This window comes from Sabethes cyaneus, chromosome 1, assembly GCF_943734655.1.
Source record: "Sabethes cyaneus chromosome 1, idSabCyanKW18_F2, whole genome shotgun sequence".
Lineage (NCBI taxonomy): Eukaryota > Metazoa > Arthropoda > Insecta > Diptera > Culicidae > Sabethes > Sabethes cyaneus.
This window is the reverse complement of record NC_071353.1, coordinates 92,910,988-92,926,301: the sequence shown is the minus strand read 5'-3', so window position 1 is coordinate 92,926,301 and position 15,314 is coordinate 92,910,988. Positions and strand designations below refer to the sequence as shown.

Genomic DNA, 15,314 nt, shown 5'->3' with positions numbered 1-15,314 from the left:
ATCATAAATATTTCTGGCATCGCTGCCAATCATTCTCAGTTATTCATTTAAATAATGCGCATATCGCTCTCATCGTTTATCTTTTCAAATTTAAATAAGTGCGTTCGGTAATAAATATATACCAATGTTAATCGTATAAATGTCGTTTGTACTTCCAATATCCCAAAAAACACAACATTTTGGTGTCAGAAGTGGGATTCCGCGGTTTTCCGGTCGAAAATAAGACGCGTTCGCTTCGATCTCGGTTTTTAAAAGAAAAGCAAGATGGCTACCCCAGAGCTAATGCAAACTCTCACACAAATGTTAGCGGATGCCATAAAATCCTCCATTCAGAACACTTTGGGACAAGTGAACCCTGCTCCTGGAGAACAAGCAGCACCACTTGTTAAACCTCCATCGTTTTCAGTTCCTGAATACCGTTCCGCAGACCACACAACGGTGGCAGACTATTTCGAACGGTTCGAATGGTCACTACAATTGAGTAAAATTCCTGCTGACCAATACGCACACTATGCTCGAGTGCATATGGGAACGGAACTGAATAACGCCATTAAATTCCTGGTGAGTCCCCGCGATCCAGTGGAAATTTCTTTCGAAGAGCTCCGTACCACATTAGTTGGCCATTTTGATCAGGTAAAGAACAAGTACGTCGAAAGCATCAAGTTCCGAGAAATTATGCAACAAAAAGACGAATCCGTATCTAGTTTCGTTCTTCGGCTCAGACAAGGTGCTGTGTACTGCGAATATGGAGAATTTCTGGATAGAATGCTAACGGAGCAAATGTTACACGGCCTCGATTCTCGTGAGTTGTGCGATGAAATTATCTCCAAAAAACCGGCCACTTTTAAGGATGCTTTTGAAATCGCCCACACTCTTGAAACCACCCGCAATACGGTCAAGGAAGTAAGAACGGTGCAACCCACGTTAACTCCAGAATCTACCAACAAGTTAGGTTATGAGCAGCCGAAAACACGGAGAGCTAATTGGAACTCCCGTTTCTCGTCACAAGAATACAATGGCAGAGAGAAACCTGTCATTAGCAGTAGCGTATGCAGTGGGTGTGGTGGTCAGCACACACGAAGTCAGTGCAAATTCCGCAATACCACTTGCTTCACTTGTGAGAAAAAAGGACACATCGCTAAAGTCTGCAGATCCAGTAAGCAGAGATCACCGGAGCACACTGCTTCACAAGTACAGTCAGAGGAATTGCCAACTCCACAAATGGACGAGGCTCAGTCGCTAAGTAAAATTAATTCCGTTGCTCCGTTCGGGAAAAAGTTAATCAGCGTAAAGATCGACGGTCACCCTGTAAAAATGGAAATCGACACTGGAGCGCCTTGTGGTATCATCAGCGAAAGCAGTCTGCGAACAATCAAACCCACATTCAGGTTAAAAGAATCTGACCGACAATTCTCTAGCTACACCGGTCATCGGATTACGTGTTTGGGTCGTCTGCCAGTAAACGTCAGTATCGGAACAAGTACACGCAAGCTTGATTTACACGTTGTATCTGGAGACTACGACACCCTATTCGGAAGAGAATGGATTTCGCAATTCACAGCAGAAGTGGATCTAAATACGTTGTGCAATCAGTAGCACATACGTCGTCACCGTTATCGTCTGAGCAACAAAAGTCGCTTTTGTAACCGGTGGTTCCAATCAGCATAGTCTTGTGACTCCATCCCAAGTTCAAATCCTCTTTCCCTTCATCAGAGTATTCGAGTCCCAACACCCTGTATACGCCCCTGACCAGATTGTCAACATTGCGAGAGCGGTGAGTGCGCATCTCAATGTAGATGTCACAAGCCTCGTCCACACTGAACAGTTTTCGGGGAGAGGGTGTGAACGTACTCCAATAAATAAATAGTTGGTAGCGTTAGGGGACATTCACTAGCGACGTCACTAAGGGATATGTTGCGGAACGGATGTGACCCAAAATGTCAAAACTCGACAGTTTGTCGAGTTTTAGTCCATCTAACTACAATAATTAGCTTCCTAGGCTTGGCATCTAACGGGATGCTTTCTTTCCGTCCTTGACTCTGAACCCGAATAGAAGTGCGCGTCGGGAATTAAAGTTAGTTAATATATAAAGTGTGTACCATAAGTAGGGTAATCTAGCTAAAATATTTTGGTGTGATGAGTTTTTCTAGAGCTAAAGTAAAAAGTAAAGCCTAGAATAAAAAGAACAGTGTGCTCAAAGGTAGTGTTAAAACTTAAAAGTTAGGCAACAAAGACAACACGTTAAAAGTTTATTATAGTGGTCAAGCTAAAACCTTACTGTAATAAAACGCACACAGCTAAAATTAGAAGTAAAACTTAGAATAAGATGTACAGAGTGCTTAAAGATAGTGGTAAAACTTAAAGGTAGAACAATACAACACGTTAAAAGCTAATCTTCTTATCAAACTAAAATCGTGAAATAAAAAGGAAGGACGAACACCACGTGTAAGCACAGAGAGCAAATAAAAAAAAGATACAAGAAGGTCCATCAGGGCCTTTTCTTTGTATCGGAAAATATTTCCGACGTTTCTTTCTTCGTAGCCAACGAACAACCCTCTTGGTAACCTCTAATTTGGACGGAAAATTGAACGATTTCACCCGATCGGTTTAGGCTTCGAACTGGATGAAAACCCACTTCATAACCGTACAGCATATCACTTTAACGAGGCTGAAGAAGACATACCATTGAACCGACCCTGGAACAACGAACGGTGTGGTTAACTCGAAGGGACATCCTTAAATGATAACCTCGATCGAGTTGCGGATACTCTCTCCGGCGGACCATCAAGGGACAACCCCTCACAACAGACGGCGGACGCTTTCCTCCCCGCACCTGGCATACTTACCATAGAACGGTGCTTGTTGGTGGCCCGTGAGTGCTTAGAATTTAAGTATAAATTATAGCTTAAGTGCGTTCGCTCAACACGGAATATTTAGTAAGCTTACCCTGTTTCTTTTGCTATTTTTCGGCATACGCAACCCGTCAAAAGGGGCTTTCATTCCTAGCAGGTTCTGAGTCCGTTCGGAAGCGAGCATACGTGGCTTTTGAGCAGTCCCTAATAGTTAGATTCCGTTCTGGGATGTTGCTCACGGCGGCTCGCTAGTTCGTGTACTAAAAATTAGTTAGGTGAGATAGTTCCCCTCCGTCCACTGAGATCTGTTCACTGTGGCTCACCTGATTGCCGATCGCGGTAGTGGTGAGCATAACCGACCCTGAGATCCCCTCCCTGTTGGAGCATGCCCAAGCAACCAAAAGTTCGAATATTACTTGACACGCGAACTCGAAAGTTCATAATTAGTTCAGATTCAGTTCCGTGGAACTTTCACGCTGATTAGTAGTGTATATCAAGTATATGTGGAACTAAATGCTTTAAGAAGTGCTGCGAGTACTTCATAGATACTTCAAAGCTATTAGGATGCTACATGAAGTTCTGAAGTAACTTTAGTTGCTAACAAGTTCTGCGTGTTGCTTTTTTGTTTATATTTCTGGTGATCAAACCAGCAGAACCTGAAACTATTGAAGATTAATTTTTATTTCACTTGAATAAATTTAATCCTCGCACATTTCTAATTACAAATATAAATTAGAATGTAATGCTCTTCATTATTGTGTTGTGTAGCATATGCTGTCGGTATCTCACTACTACAGTTAATTGCCTGGTTCCAAACTTTATGTTCTATAATTAACTCGCGCTGCATAAAGCTGCTGCAAGTTCTAAATCGAACTTTTACTTAACAACTCATTGGCAAAATTCACATCGCTTGTATACGACAAAGGTGACGCAGTGGATCGGTATAGGTTTACAACGCGGAGCACCCGGGTTCAAACCCAACAGCAGGCAAATGCAACGAATATAGAAGTTAGGTAGAAGTATAAAAATAGAACATATAAAAGTGCTGCTAAATTTGTTTTTTCTTAGTTTTTGACAGTTTATTTCGAAGCTGCTTAGCGTTCTATGCAGTGAACCCAAGACAGCTTGAAAGTTCGGTTAATTACTTAAAAGTGACGCTGCTTAGAAAGTTATAGATTGATATACATAAAGCTGTTTAACCCTTGTTAGACACCATTATTCGAACTCTTGGTTACTTGGGTGAACTAGCTAGATAGGGGAAACTGGGGTGTAACTTACAGTTACAAAATTGGCGCCCAACTAAAACGATTTGAATTTCGAATACATATTCACTGATCAGTTTTTCGTTACGGATAGCGGGGGGAAAACAGATTCTGTTTAACTAAAAATCGTTCTCCAAACGATTTAGCGGTGAGTTTTACAAATTTGAAAAAGCCACAAAAGTGATTTATAGCCCAAGAATCCCGGGCCGCTTTTAAAACTGTCCTGGAGTGGAGGTCAATAAGACTGAAACGGAGAAGGGTTAGTACACTGGAAATCAGAGGGAGTCTGTAGAGGGCACAGACGCTGACCTGGTCGGGATTCGATTGATAATTACTTTTGTGTCCGTATCAAATTGTGTGGAAAACAAATTTCAAAAATGAATGTAGAAATCCAAATGCTTTATGATAGCTTGCTGGTACATCACCTCGAGCGAAGGGAAATTGAACATGAATTGACCGTGCGCGCGGTTCAGTTCAACGATACAGAAAGTGAATCTGCACTAAAAAGAAGATTGAGAGAGCGATTTCGGGAAGAAAAAAATTCTAACTGTAAAGATATAGATTTTAGTCGCTGTGATACAACAGTAGATAATGAAATTAAAATAATTGATGAAAATGTTAAAGGAATTCGTGATATCCTAGAGAATAAAATAAGATTCGAAGGAATCCGAGATTCTCTAAAATCTAGACTTGTCCACTATTATGCGAGAAGTGTTAGAGTGCAGGAATTTGCGGAGCAAGACGAAGATCTTGAAGACCTAGATAAACTAAAAAGTTCTATTAGCGAATTGTTTAATACATATTTTTCTCCTTTTTCGCCTGTTCCGGCGATTCAGACGGAAATGGTAGCCCAAATAGCACAATCACTGTCTAGATTGAATGTTCACTCGGGTCAATCTAAGTCAGATGAGCCTAACAAGAATCATAACGCTGAAGATACACAGTCCGACGAAGCAGAGGTAGAGAGAAGAGGTCGTTTGCCCCAGGCACCGATTAGACAGTTAAAGTCTATAACGAAGAACGTTCACGCGAATGTTCCGTACTTTGTAAATCCGTATAGTTTTCTTCCATCGTTTGATTCATTTCCTACGCGAGGTGCGTTTGTAGATGAAACACGTGAAAGCAGAGCAAAGAAATTTCCTTCGAGAAGTAGGAAATCAAATCGAGAATCGCGACATGTAAGTCCAGAATCAGAAGTAACCGAGTCAGAAAGATCAAGTGGCGGATCGCCGCCACGTCGTAAATCTATAACTAAAGGTCGAAAAAAATCAAGCAAGAAATATAGGCCGGTATCGGATTGGAATTTGCGTTATGACGGTAGAGACAACGGTCAGGGTTTGATGAAGTTCATTCGCGAGGTAGAATTCCTGGCTCGATCGGAATGGATTTCGCAAAGGGAACTATTTAGATCCGCCATTCACTTGTTCAGCGGGACGGCTAAAACATGGTTCATGACCGGGGTTGAAAATGAGGACTTTAATTCATGGGAAGAACTGGTACGCGAAATGAAAAAGGAATACCTTAGTCCAGATCATGATCACGTCGTGGAAATTCGCGCGGGAGCACGAAAGCAAGGCCCAAGAGAAAGTTTCCAAGATTATCTGGCCGCCATGCAAAATTTTTTCAATTCATTAACCGAGCCGATCTCGGAAGCAAAAAAATTTGATACTGTCTTTCGTAATATGAGATCGGATTACAAAGGCTATGCCGTTGCGTCAAAAATTAACAATTTAGCGGATTTGAAAGTGTTCGGTCGTCGGTTAGATGCCACGTTTTGGTTTAAGTATAGTACACATGCCGAAGAAACAGGCACGCGAAATCGAGGAATTGTAAACGAAATTTATACGAGGCCGAAATCGAAAAATCATTCCAGTCAAGGAACGGGTCAGCCGCAGCGAACGCGAAATTTTTATCGGTCTCAAAAAGGCGCGGTTTCCGACGAGGAAAACTGGAAAAAATATACGCGCGAAGTAGCTAATGCGGAAAAACGCGAGGCGAAAAGTAGCTCTAACGGTGCGGGACTAAAGACTATTCTGCAAAACTATACTCCGCCAAAGGAAGGGGTGTGCTTCAACTGCAGGCTCCCTGGGCACCATCAAAATGAATGTCGGCGTCCCAAACATCAATTTTGTGATAATTGCGGTTTTCACAATGTGGAGACTACCTCATGTCCCTATTGTACAAAAAACGCTTTGTAGACCGTTTGACGAGGCAAACGAGTCGAGTGCCTCTCGAAAATCCTCGCCAGTTTGAAAATCCTCCTACGATTCCAGTCGATTGTCCTTCTGACTTCGAATTAAACAGCCTCTTTCTTCGGCTAGCAAATGATGATAGACCATTTATCGAAGTTCGTGTATATGATATTCCATTGATTGGACTGCTAGATAGCGGCGCTAATCGCTCAATAGCACAGAAGCACAGAGCACAGAATTTAATCCATCGATGTCAACTACAAACCTATTCGATAGATATAAATATTACCACGGCGAGTGGAGAAAAACTAGATGTGTTAGGATATGTGAGTATGCCTGTTACCTTTAACGGCACCACTAAACTGATCGATATGCTGGTAATACCGTCTCTGAAACGTCGGCTCATTTTAGGATCCGATTTTTGGAATAGTTTCGGAATCGTTCCAGCCGTCGAACCCGATTGCTCAGTTGAATCGGTAGACGAGAAGGCAGAATTTCTTTTAACCAGCGAGGAACAGTATGAGTTAGATCTTGTTAAAGCTTTGTTCAAAGCTACTGAAGATGGACGATTAGAATCCACCTCGTTAATTAATCATCGCATCGAGTTGACTGATGAGGCAAAAAAAATGCCTCCGGTGCGCATAAATCCATTCCCCACTTCACCTAAAAGACAAGAACAAATAAATCGTGAATTAGATAACATGTTACAGTGTGGTATTATAGAACGCTCATATAGCGATTGGGCCTTGCGATTGGTACCCGTGGATAAACCAGACGGCACTGTTCGCTTGTGTCTTGATGCGCGAAAGCTAAACGAACGTACGGTGAGGGACTGCTACCCTTTACCCCATGCGGATCGTATACTCAGCCGACTTGGGCCGTGTCGTTTCATATCGACCATTGATCTATCGAAGGCCTTTTTACAGATCCCATTGCACCCAAAATCAAAAAAATACACCGCTTTCTCGGTATTAGGACGTGGGCTTTTTCAATTTACACGCATGCCGTTTGGGCTCGTGAATAGCCCAGCGACACTATCACGGCTGATGGATCGCGGGTTAGGAGGCAATGAAATGGAACCCTATGTCTTCGTATATTTAGATGACATTATAATAGTCTCCAACACGTTCAAGGAACATCTAGAACGATTGCGGGAGGTGGCCACTAGACTTCGAGCCGCAAATCTCTCCATAAATGTCTCCAAATCGAAATTTTGTGTGAATGAAGTTGCTTATTTAGGGTACATTTTAAGCATACAAGGTTTAAGTCCAAACCCAGATAGAGTAGCGTCGATCGTAAACTTTGAACGACCGAAATCATTAAAGGCCTTACGCCGTTTCCTTGGAATGTGCAATTATTATCGGAGATTTATCTCCAATTACAGTGCTATGGTACAACCTTTGACAGACATGCTCAAAGGCAAACCCAAAATGGTCAGCTGGAGTGATTCTTCAGAAAGCGCCTTTATTAAGATAAAGGAGCTTTTGATATCCGCACCGATATTGACGAACCCGAATTTTAAACTTCCATTTTCCATACACTGTGACGCGAGTGATTCCGCCATAGCGGGGGTTATAACCCAGACATACGATGAGGTGGATCAGCCGATTGCTTATTTCTCCCAAAAATTAAACACTACCCAGCAACGTTATTGCGCCACCGAGAAGGAAGCCTTAGCGGTTCTCAAATCCATTGAGAGGTTTCGCTGCTATATTCAAGGGTCGCCCTTCACGGTCTATACAGATGCCTCTGCGCTGACGTATATCTTGCGTAGTAGCTGGAAAACGTCCTCCAGATTGTGTCGATGGAGCATAGAGCTCCAGCAACATGACCTAGAAATTAAACATAGAAGAGGAATAGATAATATTATCCCCGATGCTCTTTCGCGAGCTATAGAATCGTTGAGTGTATCACCCGGTAAAAAGGAATGGTACAACGAAATAAAGGTGAAAGTAGAAAAAGAACCGGAAAAATATAGAGACTTTCGATTAGATAACGGAGTATTAAAAAAATTCGTGGCTAGTGCAGAAGACGCGGTAGATTTCCGTTTCGAATGGAAAATATGTGTACCTCCAGAATTAAAGGAATCGGTTTTGCTGGAAACTCACGATGATTCATTACACATGGGGGTAGATAAAACACTCGCGATTGTAAAAAAGAAATATTTCCCCGCATGTTGCCAGGGACGTCAAAGCCTATGTACGAAAATGTTTAATTTGTCAAGTAAGTAAACCTAGTAATAGCTCTCAATGGCCAGTGGTGGGGCAACAAAGGCTCACCACTAAACCCTTCCAAGTGATTGCTATCGATTTCATTCAATCCTTACCGAGAAGCAAACACGGAAATAGCCACCTATTGGTTATCATGGACTTGTTTTCAAAATTTTGCTTACTAGTCCCGGTACGGAAAATTTCTGCCTCTCAAGTGTGTACGATTCTAATGCAGTGTTGGTTTCGTCGCTATTCCACTCCAGCGAACATTATTACTGATAATGCATCTACCTTCATATCGAAAGAGTTCCAAGGACTCCTCGGAAAGTATAAGATTCGACACTGGCCTAATTCCCGCCATCATAGCCAGGCTAACCCTGTCGAACGTCTCAATCGGACGATAAACGCCTGCATTAGAACATACGTACAGAAAGACCAAACACTATGGGACACCAGAGTGTCGGAGATAGAGTATGTGCTCAATACTACTCCCCATTCAGCAACCGGGATGACACCTTATAAAATCCTATTCGGCCACGAAATAGTGAGCACTGGCGATGAATACCTAGACGAAACACATTACCTTTCGGATGAAGAAAGAGTGAGTAAAAAACAAGAAATAGATAACTTTATTAGGGAATTGGTTCAGAAAAATTTGAAGAAACAATATGAAAAAAATGCTAATACTTACAACCTTCGATTTAGGAACCCAGCTGCTACGTATGTGGCAGGTCAAAAGGTCCTAAAACGCAATTTCCGTCAGTCCTCCGCCGTGGACAAATATAATTCCAAACTAGGGCCATGTTACGTACCCTGCGTGGTGAAGTCGAGAGTAGGCACCAGTTCCTACGATTTGATCGATGAATCCGGAAAACCCTTAGGTATATTTTCATCAGCTGACCTGAAGGCGAGAAAATAAAAACCAAAAAGAAGGTCTTGCCGTAATAAAGTGGGAAGCACAATAAAATGAGAAAAAAAACTTATCCTTTAAGTAGATCCTTTAGCCATCTGTAAGCACTGATCAGAAGGAATACACATACAGGAAACCAGCGGTGTTGGTACCACACCTGGATCCAGAAGAAATATAATTACGTGTTCGGCGTTGTCATCCATTGTATTGTGGTTAGTCCAACTAGATTATAATGAATAATGAACTTGCCTTTACGAATGATTCTCGCAACTAAAACTTCCTGTAAAAAGAAAATGATAATAAGACTGATCAGTGAATTCACGTTTTTTGGGAGGTTTTGTTGAATGAAGCGCTTCAACATTCGAATTTTTCGCTTTGGCGACTTAATTACTTACCTGCATAGAGCTTGCTAATCTGCAGTTGTGTTGGTGGTTTGTTTTCCCCCAGTTTGAAAAACGTCATGGAAAAACCAACAGCAGCAGCAACAAATCGCGTGTACGTATACGCCGGATAGTGTGCGTACGGTAGCTGTCAGCAATCTCAATTTATCTAGATTTGCGAGTGACACCCAACAAAATGGAAAAATTATGAAACGTTGAGTCGGAGTTGTTACTCGATTCAACTCGCACGTGAACTCACATCGTGACGGGAGAGAAACTGGCAGAGAATACTTTCTGGGCTTTCTCTCGTAGGAAAACCTTGAAATGGTTAGGGCCAGAAAAATAATGTAATGACAATAACTAAGAACCCAATATGCTCGGCTATTCTCAAAATGATTGGATTCATTTTGAAATTAGTCGGAGGGGTATTGTAACCGGTGGTTCCAATCAGCATAGTCTTGTGACTCCATCCCAAGTTCAAATCCTCTTTCCCTTCATCAGAGTATTCGAGTCCCAACACCCTGAATACGCCCCTGACCAGATTGTCAACATTGCGAGAGCGGTGAGTGCGCATCTCAATGTAGATGTCACAAGCCTCGTCCACACTGAACAGTTTTCGGGGAGAGGGTGTGAACGTACTCCAATAAATAAATAGTTGGTAGCGTTAGGGGACATTCACTAGCGACGTCACTAAGGGATATGTTGCGGAACGGATGTGACCCAAAATGTCAAAACTCGACAGTTTGTCGAGTTTTAGTCCATCTAACTACAATAATTAGCTTCCTAGGCTTGGCATCTAACGGGATGCTTTCTTTCCGTCCTTGACTCTGAACCCGAATAGAAGTGCGCGTCGGGAATTAAAGTTAGTTAATATATAAAGTGTGTACCATAAGTAGGGTAATCTAGCTAAAATATTTTGGTGTGATGAGTTTTTCTAGAGCTAAAGTAAAAAGTAAAGCCTAGAATAAAAAGAACAGTGTGCTCAAAGGTAGTGTTAAAACTTAAAAGTTAGGCAACAAAGACAACACGTTAAAAGTTTATTCTAGTGGTCAAGCTAAAACCTTACTGTAATAAAACGCACACAGCTAAAATTAGAAGTAAAACTTAGAATAAGATGTACAGAATGCTTAAAGATAGTGGTAAAACTTAAAGGTAGAACAATACAACACGTTAAAAGCTAATCTTCTTATCAAACTAAAATCGTGAAATAAAAAGGAAGGACGAACACCACGTGTAAGCACAGAGAGCAAATAAAAAAAAGATACAAGAAGGTCCATCAGGGCCTTTTCTTTGTATCGGAAAATATTTCCGACGTTTCTTTCTTCGTAGCCAACGAACAACCCTCTTGGTAACCTCTAATTTGGACGGAAAATTGAACGATTTCACCCGATCGGTTTAGGCTTCGAACTGGATGAAAATCCACTTCATAACCGTACAGCATATCACTTTAACGAGGCTGAAGAAGACATACCATTGAACCGACCCTGGAACAACGAACGGTGTGGTTAACTCGAAGGGACATCCTTAAATGATAACCTCGATCGAGTTGCGGATACTCTCTCCGGCGGACCATCAAGGGACAACCCCTCACAACAGACGGCGGACGCTTTCCTCCCCGCACCTGGCATACTTACCATAGAACGGCTTGTTGGTGGCCCGTGAGTGCTTAGAATTTAAGTATAAATTATAGCTTAAGAGCGTTCGCTCAACACGGAATATTTAGTATGCTTACCCTGTTTCTTTTGCTATTTTTCGGCATACGCAACCCGTCAAAAGGGGCTTTCATTCCTAGCAGGTTCTGAGTCCGTTCGGAAGCGAGCATACGTGGCTTTTGCGCAGTCCCTAATAGTTAGATTCCGTTCTGGGATGTTGCTCACGGCGGCTCGCTAGTTCGTGTACTAAAAATTAGTTAGGTGAGATAGTTCCCCTCCGTCCACTGAGATCTGTTCACTGTGGCTCACCTGATTGCCGATCGCGGTAGTGGTGAGCATAACCGACCCTGAGATCCCCTCCCTGTTGGAGCATGAACTAGCTAGATAGGGGAAACTGGGGTGTAACTTACAGTTACACTTTCGCAGTTGCTAACCAGTTTCGAGGACGTTTTTAGCGACACACCTGGAAAGCTAATCGGACCCCCCGCTTCAGTACACTTGAAACCTGGATCAGCCCCGGTCTTTGCAAAAGCGCGAGAAGTACCGCTAGCTCTGAAAAGCCAATATGCAGAAGAAATCGACAAAAAGTTGGCATCGGGCGCCTATGTGAGAGTTGAATATTCCGAGTGGGCCTCACCTACACACATAGTGGTCAAGAAAAATGGAAAGCTACGCATAACTGGCAATTACAAACCAACAGTAAATCCTCGGATGATCATCGACGAGCACCCATTCCCAAAGATCGAAACCATTTTCAATCAAATGAAAGGAGCCAGTCTATTCTGTCATTTGGATGTGACAGACGCTTACACACACCTTCCTATCGACGCAGAGTTTCAACACATTCTCACACTAAACACGCCGACACACGGATTGGTGCGGCCGACTAGAGCAGTTTACGGAGCAGCAAACATTCCTGCGATCTGGCAAAGGCGTATGGAGACAGTTTTTCAAGTTTTCAACAGATTGCGTCAGCACGGATTGCGTTTGAACCGCTCTAAATGTGTATTTGCCACTTCTGTTCTTGAATGTCTGGGACATCAGATCGATGCTCATGGGCTGCATAAATCGGACAAACACATAGAAGCAGTTCGAGATGCGCTACGTCCGACTAATGTGGACGAGCTTCAATTGTTTTTGGGAAAGGCCACATACTATAACGCGTTTATTCCGAATCTGTCATGTCGCTCCCGCTCGCTGCGTGATATGCTACAAGAAGAGTTTTTTGAATGGATCCCTGAGAGAGTTGCTGCATACGAGGATATAAAATCAACACTCATTTCGCCGCAGGTTCTGATGCAGTACGATCCAGCTCTTCCACTGATACTAGCAACGGACGCAAGCCAGATCGGCTTAGGGGCTGTGCTCTCACACAGACTAGAAAACGGTCTGGAACGACCGATAGCGTATGCCAGCACATCATTGTCGAACACCGAACAGCGCTATCCGCAGATCGACAAAGAGGCTCTAGCCATCGTATGGGCAGTGAAAAAATTCTTTCATTATCTCTATGCTCGCAAATTTACACTGATCACGGACCATAAGCCGTTGAGTCAAATTTTGCACCCTACTAAATCGCTCCCGACATTGTGCATCAGTAGAATGGCTAATTATGCCGATTATTTATCTCATTTTAATTTCGATGTTGTTTACAAATCTACGAAAGAAAACATCAACGCAGACTACTGCTCGCGTACCACACGAACACCAGCGGGTGGTGAAATAAACAAACTCTCTCGTTGCGAAGAAGGAGATAACAGTGAAAATGGAACAGACGGGTTCGATTCGTTTGTTTTACGTCAAATTGCACAACTACCAATACGCGCTGAACATATCGCCAGTGAGACGCGAACGGATCCTTGTCTTGGTAAAATTGTTCAACTTTTGGAAGCTGGCACTAATTTGTCGCGAGTAGGATATAAAGCACCAGAAGCAAAGTATTCACTTGCTGCTAATTGTTTATTGTTTGAGCACAGAATGGTAGTGCAACCCTCTCTTCGTCAGGCAGTGTTAAAAGATCTCCATGTAGCACACATTGGCATTGTGAAAATGAAAGGGCTCGCTCGCTCGTTTGTGTATTGGCCGCGAATCGATGCGGACATTGAAAATACGGTGAAATCTTGTTTTGAATGTACTCGGCAAGCGCACGCTCCCCCGAAATTTAGTGAACATCATTGGCAATATCCCAAAGGGCCCTGGGAGAGAATACATATTGATTATGCGGGTCCGGTGGCGAATTCGATGCTGTTAATTGTGGTCGACGCGTACAGTAAATGGTTAGAAGTGAAAGTTACCAACTCTACTACGACAGCAGCAACCATCAGTATCATGGATGAATTGTTTTCCAGGAATGGTGTACCGGTCACGGTAGTGTCGGATAATGGTCCACAATTTACGGCAGAGGAGTTCAAGGTGTTTTTACGAAACAGCGGAGTCCAGTTTCACAAACTGTCCGCTCCTTACCACCCTGCAACAAACGGTCAAGCCGAGCGTTATGTGCAGACTACGAAAGATGCATTGAAGGCTATGGGAACGACACCATCGACATTGCTTTCGAATTTGAATAGTTTTCTCCAGCTTTATCGCATATCACCGCACGTAACCACCGGTGAATCGCCGTCAAAATTGTTCCTAGGACGGACCCTTCGAACGCGATTTGATCTTTTAAAACCAGAGGATGTCCAACTGAAGATCACAGCAAAACAACAAGCTAGTTTTGAACCATCCTATCGTGTATTCAGTCAAGGTCAACCGGTACTTTTTCTCTCTGGTAACCCTCGATTAGATAAGTGGATATCAGGTGTCATTGTAGCACGATTGGGGGATCTCCACTACGAGATTGAGTATGCCGGGAAGCGATTCAAGCGACACGTCGATCAGATTCGTGCAAGTTTTCGGAAGAATGGACTCGATGGAACCGACTCAACAGTTTGTAGTGAACATGGTGCACCAAGACGCGTGCATTTTTATGAAAACAATGCCCCAGCAACACCGTCTACTCCTGTCACCTCTAGGACTGCTCCCGCTAACCGAGATTCCCCAGAGTTTCATACGCCACCTAGTAGTCCGGTTCTTCAGGATTCCAGTCATCCGTTCATCATTCGACGCTCAAACAGAGAACGCCATCCTCCGTGCAGATACTCACCATAGGCAAATTATTTTTGACGAGGGAAGAAATGTTGTGTATCTTTGATCATTTTCGAACAATCATAAATATTTCTGGCATCGCTGCCAATCATTCTCAGTTATTCGTGTAAATAATGCGCATATCGCTCTCATCGTTTATCTTTTCAAATTTAAATAAGTGCGTTCGGTAATAAATATATACCAATGTTAATCGTATAAATGTCGTTTGTACTCCCAATATCCCAAAAAACACAACAATACCGATAAGGTGGTTCCAGGGGGGATTGAAGCTGGAGACTCGAGTAGGGTTTTAGTGGATATGGATCCTCACGCCCCAGTAGGGGGGTCCGGATACCAAACCCCACTCCCTGAGTTGTCTTCTCAGGTGTCTGATAGCAGATTTTCCTACTCGTTAAAAAAAAGGCACACACACATATGCATATATAATGCATAAACATTATCTGAGCATGTGTGATGTTTACCACGCGCACTACAGCGACACTGGCATTTTATATATATTGATTATACTGTTTTTAGCCCTAACTTTATCGATACAGACTAAAAACGAGATAGGATTACAATAGGATAGGACAATAGGATTAAACAAATTTTAGCACTAGTTTCACTCGTGTTCAGTTTTGTTCTGCGTCCATTTGTATTATTGAAACGTCATTCAGATATCCGATCCCTCCACTGGTCGGTGGGTGTGGTTGACGTATGCGTTCGGTGG

The 15,314-nt window shown here is 42.8% G+C and overlaps 2 protein-coding genes across 2 annotated transcripts; both read left to right on the top strand.

Moving 5' to 3' along the window:
• The first annotated feature begins 264 nt into the window (after window positions 1-264).
• LOC128745953 (uncharacterized) lies at window positions 265-1,596 on the top strand. The gene has a single exon (XM_053843010.1). The coding sequence runs from the start codon at window positions 265-267 to the stop codon at window positions 1,594-1,596; it is 1,332 nt and encodes a 443-aa protein (XP_053698985.1).
• An 11,839-nt stretch (window positions 1,597-13,435) lies between these two features.
• Window positions 13,436-14,608, top strand: LOC128745952 (uncharacterized protein K02A2.6-like). The gene has a single exon (XM_053843008.1). The coding sequence runs from the start codon at window positions 13,436-13,438 to the stop codon at window positions 14,606-14,608; it is 1,173 nt and encodes a 390-aa protein (XP_053698983.1).
• The last annotated feature ends 706 nt before the right edge of the window (window positions 14,609-15,314 follow it).

What these genes read in the sequence shown, in the direction of transcription:
- LOC128745953 (XM_053843010.1), top strand. Translation starts at nt 265, where the DNA reads ATGGCTACCCCAGAGCTAATGCAAACTCTCACACAAATGTTAGCGGAT.
- LOC128745952 (XM_053843008.1), top strand. Translation starts at nt 13,436, where the DNA reads ATGGTAGTGCAACCCTCTCTTCGTCAGGCAGTGTTAAAAGATCTCCAT.